This window comes from Euwallacea fornicatus, chromosome 6, assembly GCF_040115645.1.
Source record: "Euwallacea fornicatus isolate EFF26 chromosome 6, ASM4011564v1, whole genome shotgun sequence".
Taxonomy (NCBI): Eukaryota; Metazoa; Arthropoda; class Insecta; order Coleoptera; family Curculionidae; genus Euwallacea; species Euwallacea fornicatus.
In genome coordinates, this window is record NC_089546.1 from 3891171 (window position 1) to 3910455 (window position 19285).

At 34.5% G+C, this 19285-nt stretch overlaps 2 protein-coding genes across 4 annotated transcripts in view; both read left to right on the forward strand.

Annotated features, from left to right (window-relative positions):
* The first annotated feature begins 2620 nt into the window (after positions 1–2620).
* Positions 2621–3322, forward strand: LOC136339811 (uncharacterized). The gene is made up of 4 exons (XM_066283314.1): positions 2621–2769; positions 2824–2987; positions 3054–3161; positions 3219–3322. Exons 1-4 carry the CDS (start codon positions 2703–2705, stop codon positions 3276–3278), a joined length of 399 nt encoding a protein of 132 aa, XP_066139411.1. The 5' UTR covers positions 2621–2702; the 3' UTR covers positions 3279–3322.
* Positions 3323–3459: 137 nt separating this feature from the next.
* LOC136339810 (zwei Ig domain protein zig-8-like) overlaps positions 3460–19285 on the forward strand; it is a 73257-nt gene continuing 57431 nt past the window's right edge. The window contains exon 1 of one of the 3 annotated variants that reach the window (XM_066283313.1): positions 3460–4047. The gene's annotated coding sequence lies outside the window, so the exon portion shown is untranslated. Of the gene's footprint in view, positions 4048–18768; positions 18898–18994; positions 19108–19285 lie in introns of those variants that run through there. The other 2 variants (XM_066283311.1, XM_066283312.1) reach the window with 2 other exon arrangements.

The following is a 19285-nucleotide window of genomic DNA, read 5'->3' on the forward strand; positions in this document are numbered from 1 at the left end:
TACGTAAGTAGCCTTATACGGATTATATTATCATTTATTATTCTATAGCTGCTACAAAATAGGTCTCAATTATCAGCAGTGATTGATTGCCGTTACCCGTGTCGGCGTCATGGAATTTCTAGACGGAGATTATCCGCAAAATGCCTCGTTCTAATATCACTCTAATATATGCGATAATTACTATCTGCTGAGGGCTAGTTCCAATAGAACCGCAATACTATGAGCAAACGGCCCAAATTCTCAAAACCAACGCTTTCAATGTTATTTCAGGCGAGAACCCCTAATGACGGTTTGACCTAAGGAAGACGGCTATAGTATATGTCACAATGATTACACCACTATAGAGCTTTCGGTAGTATCACATTGAGTCACCTACCAGCGAACAGAATCATTGAACTGTTTATTTTTTATATTTTATCGCGATAAAATTTCCGTAACTATCTACTATTTTTTGGTTCCAATTGTTACTTAATAATAAAACACCCGATCTTTAGCGTTGAACAGACGTCGGACGACACCCAATAGCAGATTCTTCATCCTGCCCTGTGGATGTGAAGTGTTGACGTCAGCGCAAAGACGCATTGATTCAACTATGCAGCGCTTGCAAAAGAAACTGCAACAGATTCGTAGCTTTCATAAACATGACATTTATATCAATGGTTAGACGCGTAATTTTATTTTTAAAAAGGCACTCAATGCATTATTGTCGATATTCAAATTTTACGTCCCTATCCAGCTAGCCCTTCTAACTTTCTAACTTTTTATTTTCAGATGGGAAGAAACCCGTTGTAGTATATCAAATAAAGAGTAATTCAATAAAAGATACAATGGTACATTCAGAAATAAAATTGGATCTACAGATTCTTTAAAAAAGATAGAACGAAGTTCATTTCCTAAAAAAATGAAAACTTTTAACCTTTGCTTCCCAGATAGACAGTTAATTCTTATTTTACTTTGAAATTAAAAATTGAAATATTAATAAAAAATCCAAATCGCATTAAGTATAAATAGTTTTTTAGATATAGAATATTTTAGTTTTCATGGAATTCATTAGTAGCTGAATTCAATTATTAGATATTTACCACAATTAGAATTAAAAAAAGGGCCGTTTATCTGAGAAGCTAAAAAATTTTAATTTTAATCTTTTTCAGGCATGGAGACCGCAAAGGAAATTACGTAGAGATGTGTCCCATATTTAATAAGAAAAATCGAGACCGACTTCTTGATAGAAATATAGTTCGACGGATTAATAAATAATTTCAACAAAGCGGAAACTTTAAAGTTGCTCCAAAATGCGGAAAACCTTGAACAGCAACTAGTGACGATAAAGCACTAAATATTCTTTTATCTATCGACGAAAACTCCTTACAGTCTATCAGCAAACTTGACGATTAATTTGATTTATCTGCAAAATCAGTAAGCAATCTTTTGAAACGGGAAAAATTTCATCCATACAAAATTTGCCTTACTCAAGAGTTGACGCCTGAAGATTTTGATCGCATGATGGAATTTTATGAATTGACGCAAGAAGAAAGCATCCGGGATAATAGCTTCTTTTCTGGAATTTTATTTCCAGATAAAGGAACGTTTTACTTAAATTAATGTATTCATCAACGGAATTGTCGCTACTGATCTACAGACATTCCTTACTAGAGGCAGAATCTGTATACGTAGCATCCGCAAAAACTCAATATATGCACGGGCTTAATCGGCAACCAGTTCATCGGTTCATTTTTGATAGAGAGCAACTTTAACGTCTCATCATATTCACACTTCTTGGAAAACAAAATAGTTCCATCGATCGCTACAATTTTTATGGAGAAAATAGGGAACAAGTAGCCATTAATATTTGGTTCAAACGTGATGATGCACCACCTCATCATGCTATGACTGTGAGAAAGTATCTGGTAGAGGTTTTCCCTAGGAGATGGATCAATAGAAGAAGCACACTAGAAGGGCCGTCACGATCACCAGATCTTGTCCTTTCGATTTTTTTTGTGTAGTTACTTAAAAGATTCAGTTTGCAAAAATAAACTACTAAATTTAAATGATTTATGTCTTAGAATTCAAACAGAATTAGAATTTATAACAGAAGCAACACTGGATAATTGCATAAAAGAGTTCGAGGAACAACTGAGTCGTTACTGAATTGTTACTGGAGCCCAATTTGGGCATTTATTGTATGAATTTCAATTTTATTTCATGCAATAGTGAATTACTTTAATTAGTATTTAATAATTTTATTTTTAACGAAAATGTAGATCCCATTTTACTTCTGAGCATATCGATGTGTCCCTTATTGAGTTATTTTTCATTTGATTTACTACAATGTATATCTTTGCATTTAAAAATAAAAAGATAGTAAAGGCAGCTAGATCAGGGTGAGCATTTTGAGTATAGAAAATAATGCATTAAATGTATTTTTTAAATAAAATTATAGTTATTTTAACAATTTATAAAAATATCAGTTGTTGCAATACTTTTTACAAGCGCTGTATACTTCCAGTTTGATTTAATTTGTAATTTTATAATTGGAACTTGTGTATTTATAGGACTTAATTTATATACCTTTCTTAAACAAATCCAAGCTTGCTTCAATAGATAAGAGGATATTATTTATATAAAACTTCTTTCTACATGTTCATAAAGAAAGTTTGTAACGATTTGTTTAGTGAATAGTTACTTAAATCATTAAAGTAAAAATGAGTTTGGTAGGAAAGTATCAAATTGTAAAAAACGAGGGTATTCTGGAACACCTAATAGCACAAGGTAAGATGCTTCTCAAATGTTAGACATTCTTATCGAATTGAACAAAAAATGCAGGAGTACCTGCAGAACGTGCTGCAAAATTCGTAGAAGGATCCAACATTATCGAAATTACCATAAACGGTGATGACATTACAATTGTTCGAGGAGATGGGCATAATCACAATTATACACATAACAAAGAAACCATTAAAACTACTCCAGATGGGAATGTAATTAAGGTAATTATGTTTTTTGTACTTCTCTGGGCCAAATAATTAAAACAGGTATTGTGTGATATTTAATAGAATTTTAGCATGTTGAATGGTACCTCTTTAACAGTCGAGTCAAGCAATAGCCAAGGTAAATGGAAAAAGATTTACAAATTATCTGATTCCGGCTCTGAGCTGACAGTGGTAAGATGCATTTTTCGCAGCTTGAAAGCCTGAACTTAAATACTTTTTAAATTTTAGACCTTGAAATCTGAAACTACATCGATTGCTGATGGAACTAGAATCTATAAAAAAATCTGATTAATTTTTGTGCACGTTTATTATATTAAAATTTATATAGACTGTTTACTTTTTTCATCAAATCCCATGATTTGAAGTATAAAAATTGACCTTAAGTTGTAACACAAAAATATATGAAAGCTTTAGTATTAAAATAACAAAACAGTCAAGCGAACATCTTGCTAATCTACTGATTGTAAAAGATAAATCTACCTATTACAATTTTTGTCCAGATATTGTGAACGTAATATCAGTTATTATTAACATTTTGATAAAAATGAGGAACACTTTTCAGCTTTGGCACGTAAAAATATTAGGAAAAAGAGAACTTCATTTTACAATTTTAATATGTTTTTTTTTTTATCATAACTACAATTTATATTGTTATTTTAATAATAATTTTGTATAAATACCAACTTGCAAACTCCTTGTTTAAGAAAAAAAATAAGAAAGAGACAGTTTTGGAGTTGATATAACTTTTTGAAATGTTTATAATTCGTATCATATTGTGTGACCTCGTTTCCCTCATCCTGCAAAATCCCACTCATGTAAACATCACCAGTTCAACTGAAAACATAGGGATTGTGCAAGTGGGAGAAGGACCGCACACGCCGTTTGATATACCTCCGAGAGAGACCAACAAAGTGAGTTGTGAGGCTAGCGGCTGAAGTGGGCGGAGTCAGTCTTCACGATGTCCCCGCGTCGACGTTTAGATTAGTATCGATTTTGCTGCCTTAGCGACAATGGAATTTTTTTGTAATATCAAAGCAGAAAGCAGCAATGTAAAAAGGTAAGAAAAACACATTAGTTCATCGCTAGAACTTATATAGTTTTCAAACGGTGAAAGATATGGTACCGTTGGACTCACTCCGCCCATATCAGCTGCTATCCTCGCAACCCACTTCATTAGTCTTTGGCGGAGGTATATTAAACCTTATGCGGTCCTTCTCCCACTTACCCAATTTCTATGTTTTTACTTAAACTGCCCTGGACGCCTTCACTCATAATAAAGTGAGGGCCTCCACAGTGTCTCATTCATTGGATTGTGGACAAGGTTGACTTTTAAGACCTTTTTATTGATTGGTATAAAAGGCAAATAGTGTAAATCACTATTTTCTATTTCAAATAATCTATGAATTATATCCCTCTGCACTATGAAAAAATTCTTACTCTACTAATTTAAAAATTTAATTTTATTAAACAAATTCCTAAGAAAGCTTTCTACAACATTTATTTTAGGCAGAGTTTCCTAAGTGTTCGAATAGAAAAGTTAAGGCGGGTTTATGTTCGTGTGGAAATCCTGTACCAACAGCCATAAATGCCCAAAGTTTTCAAACTTCAGATGCACACACAAGAGAAAACTTTGTGGTTACTCTACCACAAGACAATGACCAACATAAAGAAATACGTAAAGTTGAATGTTACCTCGGCAATTTTATTGAAAAAATACCATTTGCCGCAGTCTTTAACTAATTGAGTTTTAATGTTAATAATGCCGTTGACTGATTAAACCAATAACTGACTGCTGGTTAGTAAGCAAGATTCGCGTGTCTCAACCACTTTGCCCAACAGATTCAGTTAGCTTTGTTGGAAGTCGAAAATTATGCAAGCAGTAATTCCAAACGCAACATTCTTTAGCTTCCCAGTTATAATCGGTTTATATTTATATAAATTTTTATTAAATATTGAAAAAAAGTTGCGTATTTATGAAAATACGCAACTTTTTCGAGTGCAACCTCATTGCTACAGTAGTTTAGAACACCCTTTCTATTAAATGCCGCAAATAGTTTATAAACATCTTTTAAAGTTTCCGAAATACATCATTTTGGTCCTTAATTTTTGCGACGTTTTGGTGTCGAAAATAATGCTTCGAAAAAAGTACTTTTCCAAAGCTATACAAGCTTTAGCGAGGTGTCCACGGTCAACATAAAATCCATGAGGCTATCGAACCAATAAACAGCACATCGCAAATTTCGACTTTTTTTCAAGAAATGTCAATGGGAGGAAAGTAACCTATTTTTTTCCTGTTTTAAAACTTTGAACCGCGATAACTCGAACAAACGTGGGACAATTGCCTTCACCCATTAGCGGCCGCCGTCCTCATTTGAGAACACCTGAAGGAAGTTAAGCCAGCGGTTCTCAAACTTTTGTTCTTAGCGACCCCTCTTTTAAATCAAGCAATTTCACGCCTCCTTAATCCATAGGAATTCAAATTACACTAGGCAACATTGTCTAGTGTGGGACGCCGGAGATGCCATCGGGAAGTTCTCACAAGGTATCGTAACTTCCAGAAATTCCTAGATTGAAGCGAAGCGAATGTAAATAACAAAGTGTATTTATAGTTATTATTAGTTATTTTAACGTACGTAATTCTGTTACACAAGAAATTTTCAAGTCTAGTGTTCCAACGCTATGCATTATTGTCCTTTATACGTAGGTGGTGTGTATGGATAAGTTTATTAAACGAAAACTTGAAGATGAAGAGGCTTGTACATTGACAGATCCTAGTGTATCTAAATTTCGGCCTTACTAACAATGAAGTAAGCGACGAAGGAAAACCTCAGTGGGTCATTTTTTAAAGGTATTGCCTGCAGCTAGCATGAAACCTAATAAATCGAAAAGGCATGCAAAAACGGTGGAAAAAATATTAATAAACTGCGTGATGTTTTTTTTAGAAAAAACTAACATTGTTTGAAAAACAACAAAAGTCAAATTTCCACAAAGGGCTGGCAGTAACTGAGACGGCTCTATTGATATCGCACAAACGGGCTTATTATGTAGTTAGACGTAAAAACTCCACACTATTTTAGAGCAACATATTTTACCCGTTTATAACAAACGATTTTGAGGAAAACGTTTCTAAACAATTTTACAATATTTTTCCGTCAAATAATACAATCTATCGCCAAATTAACAATATATCAGTTGAAATTCAACAAGAGCTTGAATCTCAGCTTACTGGAAAATTGGCGAAGCAACTTATTCCAGAAACAATTCCCAATTGATTTGCTATATCAGATTCTGTCAAGGTTCTAAAATATGTGAAGTTTTATTGTTTTGTAAACTAGTAGAAGGAAGAACTCCAAGGACCGAATTTAATTACAGACGATGCCATTACTACAGCGAATTTGCATTGCAAAAATTATGTTGCAATTTGCACCAATAGATGCCAAGTCATCCGTAGAGACTGCAATAGGAGACTGCAAAAAGAAATATTAGGAGGAAGCATTAGCACCTAAATCGTTAAGTTATGGACTAAATACGGTTTTGACATTAGTTGTTGACGTATGTAGTTAACTTTATATAAACTAGACCGCTGAGATCAAATATGTTATTTGTTCTATGTGAAGATATGAGAGCTCAGCATAAATCTTTGCTCTATTATTCTTCATCTAGATGATTGTCACGTGGTAAAGTAGTCATGCTTGTCTCTGAACTTAGAAGGAATATCCCGGTATTTATAAGCGATCGGGATTACAAGCATTCACCAAAGTTTTACCATTTTTATCAAAGCTTTTTTATTTAGTAGATTTCGAAAAACTTAATACACTTAATCTCGAACTCCAGGGAAAACATGTAAACATACACTTCTCCAAAAAATTTATGCACCACCAAAAAGCAACCGGAAGTTTAAAAAATTTTTTTCTTTTAGTTTAGACGATTTTTTTATTAAATGACAAGTTGTCTTTCCCAGAAAGTTAGTGTATTAACTGTATTCGCATAGAAACCTCTCTTATATAAATTCCGGGCGCAGCAATTATAGCGTGTTTTTTTCCATAAAATGTGTAACACCCTATAGCGATAGGCGGTTACATTATCACGTTACAATTGAAATCATATTTTAGCCTAATCTCTTTTTGACATTTTCTTTTTTTATTTACTCCATTATGTTTCCTATTACGCTAGAAAGACCACTTTATAGCATAAAAAGATGTTACTGAAAATTAACATCCTGAAACAACAGAAAGAAACGAAACAACGTGCAAAGGAACAAGTTAAACAAAGGCGTCAGTAGCGAGCATTCTCACTTCTGGCATAAATAACTTCTTCGCACCGACGACGCATACCTAAAATAAGAGACCTTAGACCATTTTGGTCCAGATCTTCTCATATTTGAATCAGCCCCTGTCGTACATGGTCCAAAGTATTTAAGTTACGTTTTTCTTCTCATCTTCTTGCAAGAGGGTTCCATGAATTCTCCATGGGGTTTAAATCTGAATTTCGAGCTGGCCATGCCATAGTAGCAAATGCTGACTTCCTCTAGATCATTTGGCACAACTCGAGCTAGATGAAGCCTGGAATTATCTTGCATTAAAAAAATCCTTGCCCTTTATATGGCGCGAATGGCAGTACATGTTGATCTAAAATCTGCATTATGTACCTCTCAGCCGTAGAACTTCCATCTACGAAGACAAGTTCGGTAGGAGCAGTCAAAGAAATGCCTGCTCAGACCATCAGGCATTCTCCTACAAATAATGTGGTATGTGAGAAATTACATTGAGTATACCGTTTGCTAGGAGGTCGATATACACGAATATACCTGTTATTGTTGTACAAAAAAAAAACCGAGACTTATCCTTAAATAATGCCGATTTCCATTTTGTCTCTAACCGATTACGATGCTCTCTGGCAAAATTTAACCTCGCTCTTCGATTAACTCTGGCTAAAGCTGGAGCTCGCGCCGCAATTCCAGGTCTCAAATTCCTTAAACTCTGACGAACACTTTCTGTACAAATTTGTAAACCATTAGCATCTCGATATCGAAGCTGAGTTTGAAGGCTTCGAGCTGTTACAAAACGTTGTCTCAATGCTGATAGTCTTAAAAATCGGTCCTAAATCGGAGTTGTTATTCGATTCCTTCCTTGTTCCGATCTGCGACTACAACTTCCAATCTCTCTATATCTTTTTATGGCTAGCAAAACGGTTGTGACTTACATTAAATCGTCCACCAAATCTTTGGTAACTTTAACCTTCTTTAAAGAATATTGGTATCTGGAGATATTCTTCGCGATTAAGATTTCATGTTTTACGTTGCATATTGATCAATAAGAGAATTTGTAAAAACACACATGACTAATACTGCACATCTATTTTTAGCAATTACTGTCATTCATTGGTTTTCGATGGTCTGCTACTTACTTGGGTTTATAATGCTATTTAGATCAATAACATTATGTTAGGCAAAAAAATGGTAGTTCTCATGTAAAAGCAAAGATAAGGCTAAAATGTGATTTCAATTGTAACTTAGTAATGTAACTGGTAAACGCAATAGTGTTGCAAATTTTATCAAAAAAAACACGCTGTAATTGTTACATTCGCTATTTATAAAAAAAGAGCTTTCTATGTGAATACAGTTGATACATCAACGTGCTGGAAGGGGTCACCTATGATGAAAAAAAAAATCGTCCAAATTGGATAAGTAGTTTTGAGAAAAAATTACTTGAAACTGTTGGTTATTTTTTGATGGTGCGTTAATTGTTTGGGGAAACGTACTTGATTTGGGTCAAATATTGACTCCTTTTGGTAAGAAAATACAGTTAGGGGATAACAAATTAAAAGAAAACTGTTTTGCAATGTTTCCGCCTTCTGCGAATTTATGCAGGATTTCCCATTGAAAAAGAATCGCGAAGCTGTGATGCTAAAAACCGTGGGAGATCATTTATAAAACCTAAGTGAGAATTCCCGACGATACTTCTTTGCAAAAGATGTTTGACGTGCAACATCCATTGACAATGCAAAATCCATTTCACGATACACCTATCGGGCCATCACTACAACAAGAACAACAATTGATAGATGTTTCAACAGGTAGGTCACAAAAATCAAATTTTGGTAATGAATCTTTAACAAATTTCTAGACCGAACTTCCGAGTGACTCCTCCTATATAAAAGCCAAGGCGCTTAGGATTCCCTTGCCTTTTCCAACGTCTCATCTTTGTGAAACCGGATTTTCTGCACCTGCTGCCTTGAAAACTAAACACCGAAATAAACTTCAAGTATAAAATGAACTCAGTGACCATCTCTAATATAGAACCAAATTTAGAGAGGTTGTGCGCCTTAAAACAAGCGCATGTTAACCATTAGTCCTTAGAATAAGCTTTATCGTCGGTTAAGGAAAATTTCAGTAAAGATTTTTTTTAAAATCTGTAGCGCCCCCTATTATACCTTCCTCTGTGGTCGCGCGCTACAGTTTGAGAACCACTGTTTTAGAGACTAATTTTAGCATTGCAGCAGTTTTACTAATACTACAAACATTAAAATCAAATTATCAAGTTTGTAAGCTGATAACCGAAGCAATATGAGTTTATACGGAATTCTTCGATTGGTCGCCTATTCAGAAAATCACATATTCAGAAAGTTTCTTTCTTTACTGGAAATATCTAAAGGGCCAAGGTAATGCCTTTACATGTTATATCGAGAACATATCGAGTGAGAAATGGCTCAACTGGGAAATTACAGCAAAAATTAATAGGTACAAAAACGTTGCACAACACGAAAATATTCCTAAACATCTACTGTCATGAATAATTTGTTATTTGAAATTGGTTTAGGCCTAATCTGCCCCATTCATGTTTGTCACGTTTCGATAACAATTACCAGGCCAGTTGTTGCGCAGGTGAAATTTAATACTTATAATCAACAATTTGCATATAATTTAATCGAAAGCTTATTTGAACTGGAATTCTGTCTTATGGCTTGAACTTAGACGCTCACATGAATGAATTAGTACATTTTAAGCAAATATTACTTGCTTATTTCAATTTGATGGCACATAACGTTACTGGTAGAATAAAAGTGACTTACTGCTTGTTATGCGATGGAAAGTGTTTGCAATTAAATTATTTAGTGTGTCGAAACTTTAGAAAATTAATTAAATTCAAAATGGGCTTCGCAGGAATGTACCAAAATGAAAATAACGAAGGGTTCCTGGAGCATGTCATCGCCTATTGTAACTTATCTATGGTAGTTTTTATGACTTCTAACGAAAAGAAGCTCATTACTGGACTACCTGCAGGCCGTACTGAACACATTCTGGAAAATTCCCAGAATATTGATATTATCATTAGTGAAGACAATATTATCATCAGTTGAGGAGGTGGGCTTAATCCAACAACTTTGAGGAATAAGAAATAAACCATTAAGACTACTCCGGGTGGAAAGGTCATTAAGGTATTGAGATATGTAACCAATATCTCAATAAAAAATAACGTGTCTTTTCAGAATTTTTGTGTTTTGAATGGTAACACTTTAACAATCGACTGGGGAAATGATGAGTTCAAGCGGAAAAGAATTTATTCGTTATCTGGGTCTAAGCTGACTTTGGAAGGTTGCACACATTTCTCTATGATAAGGAATGCCATTTTGAGCATTTTTAGCGGACCGTACCTTCGAGAAATGGAGTTCCTGATGGAATTAGGATCTATAAAAAATTATAAATCAGTTAGTTATTAAATTGGACAAACTTTATAATTATTTTTTAAGCACTCTGATTGTAGTCCCATATGTGCATCAAGCTTCAATTAGGAGTTATCGTTTTTCCTTCATTTGAAATTGCATACAAGGCAAACGTGATATTGGTCATTGCAATGTTTTTATAAAAATACGTGGAGTCCGACATTTATTTGAAGTCTTAATTATTTCCATAAATATTACTGTTTCGGTTGTTTAAACACCAGTGGTATTTCAAACGAAAATGTTAAAAACTTTGCAATAACTAATAAAAAAAATTTTGAAAAATTTGCACTCGATTTTTCGCTTTTTGAGGATAAAAAGTCGATTCTTTTTAATGAAAAACCCTGGGTATTGGGTGTATGTAGATTCGCAGGCATATCTTTTTTTGTTTTTGAATTATTGGGCCAGCAAATCATTTTAGCGAAATGTTCTGGAAAAAGTTACCATAGGATTAGCTTCGCTTTTTCCGACAAAGAAGCTCTTTTTGCATATTTTCAGAGAGGAATTTATGGAGACCAATTAGTCGAGTATATGAGCTTCTATGCATATCTCCCCTTATTATAAGTTTTAAGCCTTGAAGAAATTAACAACAATAGAAAAAGTTAATAAAAGTTTCATTAGGCTGGTCTCACTTTTCGAGACCAACACCGCTATTTGTATTATACATATATCAAGAGCACAAATCGATATATTATCCCTCGATGAGAAAACGTTAATTCAGGTTATTTCAGAGATAATATCGTTTTCGCCACAGGTTGCATTTTACCCCGATTATGTGTATGTGTGTTTTAAGAAATTTTATCCTGTTATTGCATTCAAAATTGTGACTGTTAATTAAGCCCAAATGAAAGTGTGCGATTCCACTAGGAATTACCCCGATGATGCAGCAATAAAATTATGAAAAGTCGAAAAATAAAAAAAATTAACTTAGTCTTGTTGTTGATCCAATTTCCGGGTTAAAGCAAATCACACCAACACTCATAACATTTTTAAGGGATTGCTAAGCAACATAATAGAAATATTAATGGTGAAAAGTTCTAGTATCTGAATTCCTATATCTTTTTATACTAGTTTTTGATTTATCGCACCTCAAAAAGAGCATTTTTTCGTAGCAAAATGTTCAATTCACTGTTCCATTAGTGTCGCTTTCTAGTCCTTTTACTCAAACCAACAAATCGTTCGCCTCGGGTGACTCATGCGGTTCCCACGTGTTGTGTGACAGTCTCATCCTAATCAGTGATCGGTAGTCTCCCAACACGGACTTTCCATAATATCCAATCAGTACACAAAAGATGTAGCTACCATGTAATTCCACTTATTGAATTTTGTTAGGTACATAACTATCTGCACTAGACAATAATTTTCATATAAACAAAAGCATTTCCATATTTTGAATATTAAGTAAATGAAATCGCAGCAATCAAATTTGTTAGTCCAAGTTCTGGTTAGGTGGGGTGCGTGATTGCACTCATTTTGAGTTTGACAGAGAAATAGGAAAATATCAAATTTTCAGGAATCATAATTTTTTAGCCCACCTGATAGAGTAGGCTAAGTTTTTTCATTTTCTCTCTATCCTCGCTTCCACAAACATTAAAATTTTTAAAGGCCACTTGCAGAGCGTGTTCAGAAAGTTTTATATGATGCCAATGATATGGAAATTTCCATTAATAGCGATAGCATTATGCCCAATCAAAGAGGTAGACTTACTCAAACTTTGACCGGAACAGTGAAACATTTGAGACTACTTGAGATTGAGCTGTTACCGAAGTTATTGAAATGCATGGAAAATACGAACGTTATCAAAATGACTATTATGAGTTTCAGAATGTTGCTACATTAGATGGTAAAACTTTAAATATCAAAGTAAATAATGAACAAGTCACCTGAAAGAGAATTTAATCGCCATCTGGCTCTGAGCTGACTGTGGTAAAATACATACATGCATTTTTGTATGATATAAGTTTAATAAATTTGATAATTTTTAGAGAGCCTTATCTTCAAAAACTGATGTTGCTGATGATGTAAAAGCCCACAAAAAATTATAGATGTTTATTAAAGTTGTATGTTTATTAAATTGCTCCCTTCAAATTTTAATGGAATACAGCAATTTTCTTGATTTTACTATTTGCTATCAGCAGCAAGTGAAAATTACGTGACTGATAATTATCTTTTGCTCAATGCACCATGAATTCCCCCAATAATATTATATCAAAAATGATGCACCAAGGTTTCTTTGATTTCTCTTCCAATATTTCCAATACTAAATAACATATTAAACTTAATCAATATAAACCAGCATTTCCCCTTCTGCACTGTTATGGACTTATGGACGTAAAGACCCCACTGATAAATGAGAAAGCTCAAGTTTTAGACGAAAGAGAAATCCAAAGTTATTTGCCTTTCTCCTAATTTTATCTATGAGTAACCCTGTGAATACGAGATTTGATAAAATGGAGGGGTATTTGAGGATCAAGTGTATGAAAATCCCAATGATCTATGACGCTTTACAGTATAAATCTGGTTAGTTTGGATTAACTCATAGGTCAATTTCACTTATTACTATTGCCTGTGCCTAGTTCCCCATTAATATTTCAATTTGCGACTATGGAGAAATATTTGATTTATGAGTGTTTGGAAAACCCTGTTTGCGTCCTCCTGTGGCTGCTTTTTTCTTTTATTTTTGAGCTCTTTAAAGTCAGTGATATACAGCCGATTATGAATTTATTTTTGGCTTCCTCTCCAGCTTGCCTGCCCCTCAGCAATTAATTCTCTAACCAGATATTAATTTGGAAATACAAGAACATTTCAGTAATAGGAATCACAAAAACGCTGTTATCAATCATATTTCCTAAAAATATGGATCATTTTATTATTTTATCCTTATTGATTAGTGCTTTTTCGAGACTTAGTTTGGACATAGAGGGTGCGCCAACTAAAACGAAGCAAATCCGTTTTCTCTGTTGATGAAGAACTTATGCAAAAATGCTCAGATACGTCAACTTTAGTACGGAAAGGAAAAGTTTTTTAATTAGAAATTTACGGTGATTTCCTACACCCCCTAGATAGGAGAAGAAGCACCGTCAAAAATTTTAAATGGCAGGGGAGATCCAATGATACATCAAATTAATTTTTTTTAAGGACTTTCCAGTGATATTAAAATGTATTACTTTGAAACAACAGTTGACAATTAAATCGTTTATTTCTGTATGAACACTATTATAATACATAAAGAGCAAAAACATCTAAATCAATTATTTAAACTGTTGTCCATTCACTTCCTAGCAGTTAAATAAATTTGCTTCATAACGTCATTGCACCCTCTCGGTATTCATTGACAATGCGTTTTCGCAATACTCCCAGAGTACCTAGAGCAGTGCTATAAACTTTGGATTTGAGATGATCCCATAGAAAAAAATCGAAGAGGGCCAAATGTGGGGACCTTGCAGGCCATTCAATGGCACCTCTTCTATCGATCTAATTACAAGGAAAAATTTCATTAAAAGATTGCTGACCTGCTAATGAATAGTGCACCATCTTGGTAGGACGTTAAAATATTATCTGAATAATTCCGATAATTTTCCAGAAGATCTACTAACTGGGAATAAGCGAAGTCGTCCGTCGGCTATAAATACGTTTCTTCAGTCAGATTTCCGGGAATATACTATGATATTTAAATTTTTGGGGGCAGCTCTTCCTCTGTCTAGGGAGGGAAAGAAATCACTGTCAATTTTTAATTGAAAAAAACCTCCCGGTTCTATACTAAAGTTGACCTGTCCAAGCATTTTTGCATAACTCCTTTATCCACCGAGAAAACATCTTTATTTCGTTTTAATTGGCGCATGCTATATTTACAAAGCAAAATTTCAGGGAACACTAAATATACGTAAAACTCTTTTTTGTGCCCTTTTTGATCTGGAAGAATCGATTTTTTCAAACTAGTCGATCCAGACTTATTTATCACTTGCCGTCCAAATGCATTCCATCATTTTCGCCCTATTAATCAATTTTGCGTCGAAGTTAAAACATCTTGGAATTAGTTTTATAGCGGACAATTCAAATAAAAAGTACCTAGAAAACCCTGTTTTGCCTCTTCTACAAGATATTGCCGGTCTCGATTTCTCTCAGTAGTTCAAAGTCATTTGTCCATCTTGTCTGTTTTCATTTTATTGCAAAGATTTGAAAGTCTGGGCCCTGGAACCTGATTTTACGATCTATACATCAGGACGTTCAGTGTATATGGAGGTCAAAATAGTTCGTCAAAACAGTTTCAGCATACTAAGAAGTGTTCTACTATTGTATGAAAAATTAAAAATCAGACCCCCAGCGACAGATCTTCAAATATGCGAATTAGAATCATCCCACAAATAACTTTAGCATGGTGTGTTTTTATTAATATACAGGGTTCACATACTACATAAATTCAGGAATTGGGTCTTGTTGATTTGACCTATTTTGCAACTTTACTTCTTAGATCTCTCTATTTCATTCCAAAATGGATTGTTTTAAAAAGACAAAAAAAATTAAAGCAGTATGTTTTAGTTCTCATGCTCCCAAACGAGGATTTTATTACAATCTTGCAGAATAAAACTCTGCACTTTATATTCGAAACACAATAGATACATAAAAGACATCCAACCATTTTTGAAAAGTAGTATATCCCTGTAGCTCGAGACCACTTAGTGGAACATACCCACTAGCAAACATCTGCGTGTCGGTTTTTCTCCATTTCTCCTTTGCCCGATCGAACACAATGTATAATTAATCTTATTTGTTTTTCATTTAAAGCAATCCTTCAACATCTACCACGATATGCTTTTAGGGAAAATTGTTTCATCAATCAGGGTTGTTAATTATGGTCGGAATATTAAAAAGCGGTTTTTCTAATTAAGGAGAAATTCTACTTTAATTTATTATCGGGCTGCTGGCAATAATTTACCCGCTCACAGTTTTTGTTATCTCTATTTATTCCTTTTTTCGTCAGGATTTTAATGGGTCTAGATTTTGAATAAGGTTTGTGTCACCTGAAAATTGTATAATCAACGTTTTCAATTTGTCTGGAGCATTGAAAACGCGTGGTTTATCGTTCCATGGTTATCGAAGTCAGTGTTATTTACAACCATTTTCCCTAAAAAAGTGAAAAATACAGATTTTAAGTTACCGCAGTGAAAGCATTGTTATCAATAATTTTAAACGATAAATTGTACCACAGTGAGAGGCCTAACGAATGGACATTATCTTAATTTGCAAGGACCTGTAAATGGTACTGAACATATTTAATCGAATCATTTAAATCAACTTCAATTGTTACGAAAAAATCATTACTAACGGAACATAAAATCAAAAAAAGGACATATGTTTACTCAACAAAAATTGTTAGCTGTAATTCTTTTGGATGTTTACCCTTGTTTGAGCAAAAAACCCTAACAAACACCGCTTGAAGTAATTTTCAACACAGATAAAAAAAAATTTCTGACCAAACTCCACTTACCTCAAATCAATCTTTTGGAGTAGTGACGTAACCCGGACCAAAAACTGTCTGCGATTGGCACGAGGAATTATTAAAGTGTTTCACGTATTTTTTTCACAATTCATATACGTTATTCGTGCGAATTCTCATTTCTTATGACAATTTTTTCATAGTTTCTGAACACTGCGATGCATTTGTCACCAAAACGTTAACAAAAGTTTTCGTCCAAGCCCTTAGTAAAGGGTTAAATGTTATTGTCAGTTAGTTTTAACCGAGAATAATATGCAACTCCACCATTCCAGCAACTCCTACTTGGGTGTGAGGAGTAAATTAAAAAAAAACATACAGAACTCATTGATAGTTAGAAAATTACTAATAAAATTAGCAAGTTATAATTTAAATGAAATCATCCCCATCTTTTGCACGTGGAAAATTGCGGAAATCCCTGGAATACTGCTACCATTTTGTATTCCAACGTTACATCTCCCTCTACCGTCCTACTTGACCAGATAAGTAAAAAATCTTGAATGAAATAACGATTCGTAATTCATTAAAGAAGCACGTAATAAGCAAACTAATACATCTACACTACGAGTAGAGTCCCAGAAGCACCCGATTTGACATGAAGATGGCGATTTTGTTTTTATTTGCCTGTAGTACAATGGCTTAACTTTAAAAAGCTTACGTCTTAAGTTTAAAGGTGGTACGTTGATTTGTGTTTATTTCGTAGCCGTTTCCAATGAACGCTTTTCGAGATTTTATGAACGTAGAAAAAATTGGTCATCGTTACGTGATTCAATATTTTCATTTGAAAGACCTTAGTCCAACCAACATCAAAGCGGAGTTAGATTCTACTGTGGAGGAATCTGGTCCTTCGTTACAAACTGTGAAGTACTGGGTGACAAAGTTTAAAGGCGATCGTATGAGCTGCCGAGACGAACCCCGCGATGGTTGGCCCAATGACACTCCAGATCTAACCACTCCAGACAAGGTGGTAAAAATCCACAGAACCGTACTGGAAGACCGTAAATTAAAATTGGGCGAATTAGCAGACGTGATAAGCATTCGAACAAGTACTGTTCATCGCATTTTAACCATTAGATACGAGAAAGCTGTGCGCAAAATGGATGCCGCTATATTCACAATTGAACAAAAACAGGGCCATGAGGATGGTTCAAGAAGGTGTTTGACAGAGGTTCGCAACAACAAAATCAAGTTTTTACGTCAATTCATAATCGTAGATAAAACGTGGGACCATCATTTCACACCTGAGACGAAAGAGCAGTCAAAACAAAGCACTTAAAGGGGAGAGTCGGCTCCAAAGAAGGCGAAAATCGTTCGATCTGCAGGAATGCTGATAATGTTAAGTTTTGGGGTGCATGTTGGATAATTTGTAAGAAAGACAATATACGGAGAAAATTATGCAAATTTATTGCATCGTTTGAGAGAAGAAATTAGGAAAAAGCGACCGTATTTGGTGAAAAAGAAAGTCTTATTTGATCACGACAACGCCCCTGTCCACACTTCCGTCCTCGCGATGGCCGAAATCAATCAATTGGGTTTCGCATTTTTTCTCCACCCATCCTATTCGCCATATTTAGACCACTCAAATTATTTTCTATTTCCTAAAAATTTCAAAAATAGCTCGGAGAAAACAGATTTGCCAATAACAAAAAGGTGGAGTCTGAGGTTGATGCCTATTTTTAAAATTTCGAAGCTTCTCACTGTAAACAGGGTAAAAAAACCATTAAACTTTGCAAGAAAAAATGTGATATTTTCGATTTTTTTCTTCAAGTGTTAGATCGGGCACTTCTGGGACTATCCTCGTATGAGAAAGTCTTGAAAACAATTTCCTAGTGGTCAAGTCATAGAATTAAAAATTATTTCCAGCAATTGCTCGTATGTGACTTCCTACTATAAAATTTTTTCGCCTCGATACATCCGAGGATCATTATTAACACGACACCCGATACTCAATTGAGTAACTGGAAACGTCCCTTGGGAGTTCTACTTTCGAAGGAACTTTCGCAATTGAAGATGACTTTAGACTGCCACCCTTATCGCTGATATATTAGGTGTCTGTTCACATGATTATTAAAGTCAAAATATTTTTACAAATATTTATTTACTATCTGAACACTTTAACAGAGATACCTAGCTCGTGACGAAAAATATAAAAAATAGAATACTATGCACGGCCTCATTCTATTTAAACTGAGGAATGCAGCATTCTCGATAAACATCCACCCCTCAATTTCTCACTTACAGACAATTATCTTACCGTGCAACAAAAACTCTAATACTCCTGTCGTTTAAAAGCTATTAGGGTGCAAAAACTGCATTCCCCACCTAAACGAGATGAGAAACTTACCCTTCATTGATTGATTGGTACGTACACGCTGTGTACAAAAACAGGACAGTGGGCGTAACTCCTGAGAATACATCAGGCAAATAAATATTTTCTGAGGCCAGTGGCAGATCTTTTCCCCGGAAATAAAAATGTAGGAAAAAATTCTTTAATAAGAAATGATGAAAGGTCTAAAAGTTTTCGTCTCAATTTCGCATGTGCAAAAGTGTCTAGGCGCCCGCCTGAGCGACGCCACTGAATGGCTGGTTTATAGATGATGTTGTTTCCAGAAATCCAACTTCAGTGGAAATAATATCAAGTTCGGTTATATTTGAGTGTCATCCTGGAAAATTGTGAATTTAGTGATATCTAAGGTAAGCCTATAAAAGAAGAATCCTCAGGAGGGAGGGGGAAGCATGGGATTTTCTTCGTGTTTCACCAATATTATACAAGCATAATAGAATTGACGACGAAATTGTTATCAGCAGCTCAACAAAGGTGTTCGTGTAGAATTTGCGATATAATTTAGTTTTCCATTTGGGCCTAATGAGCTGAAATTGGTAGATGTGCATTGATGTGGCTATGTATGTATGTAACATGTATCTGTATTATTTTGTTGATAATGAGCCTCCCTACTGGGATTTGGGAATACGGAGTTATTAGCCGTAGCTTTATTCGTGCGTTGAAATGATTGTGTTTTGCTGATGGCGTATGATTTGAATTGCTTGTGAAACAAAGGTTATTGGTAAAGAGAATAATAAG

Coding starts and splice junctions, on each gene's coding strand:
- LOC136339811 (XM_066283314.1), top strand. CDS start 2,703: ATGAGTTTGGTAGGAAAGTATCAAATTGTAAAAAACGAGGGTATTCTG. Junction 2,988..3,053: donor CAGATGGGAATGTAATTAAG/GTAATTATGTTT, acceptor GATATTTAATAG/AATTTTAGCATGTTGAATGG. Junction 3,162..3,218: donor CCGGCTCTGAGCTGACAGTG/GTAAGATGCATT, acceptor TTTAAATTTTAG/ACCTTGAAATCTGAAACTAC.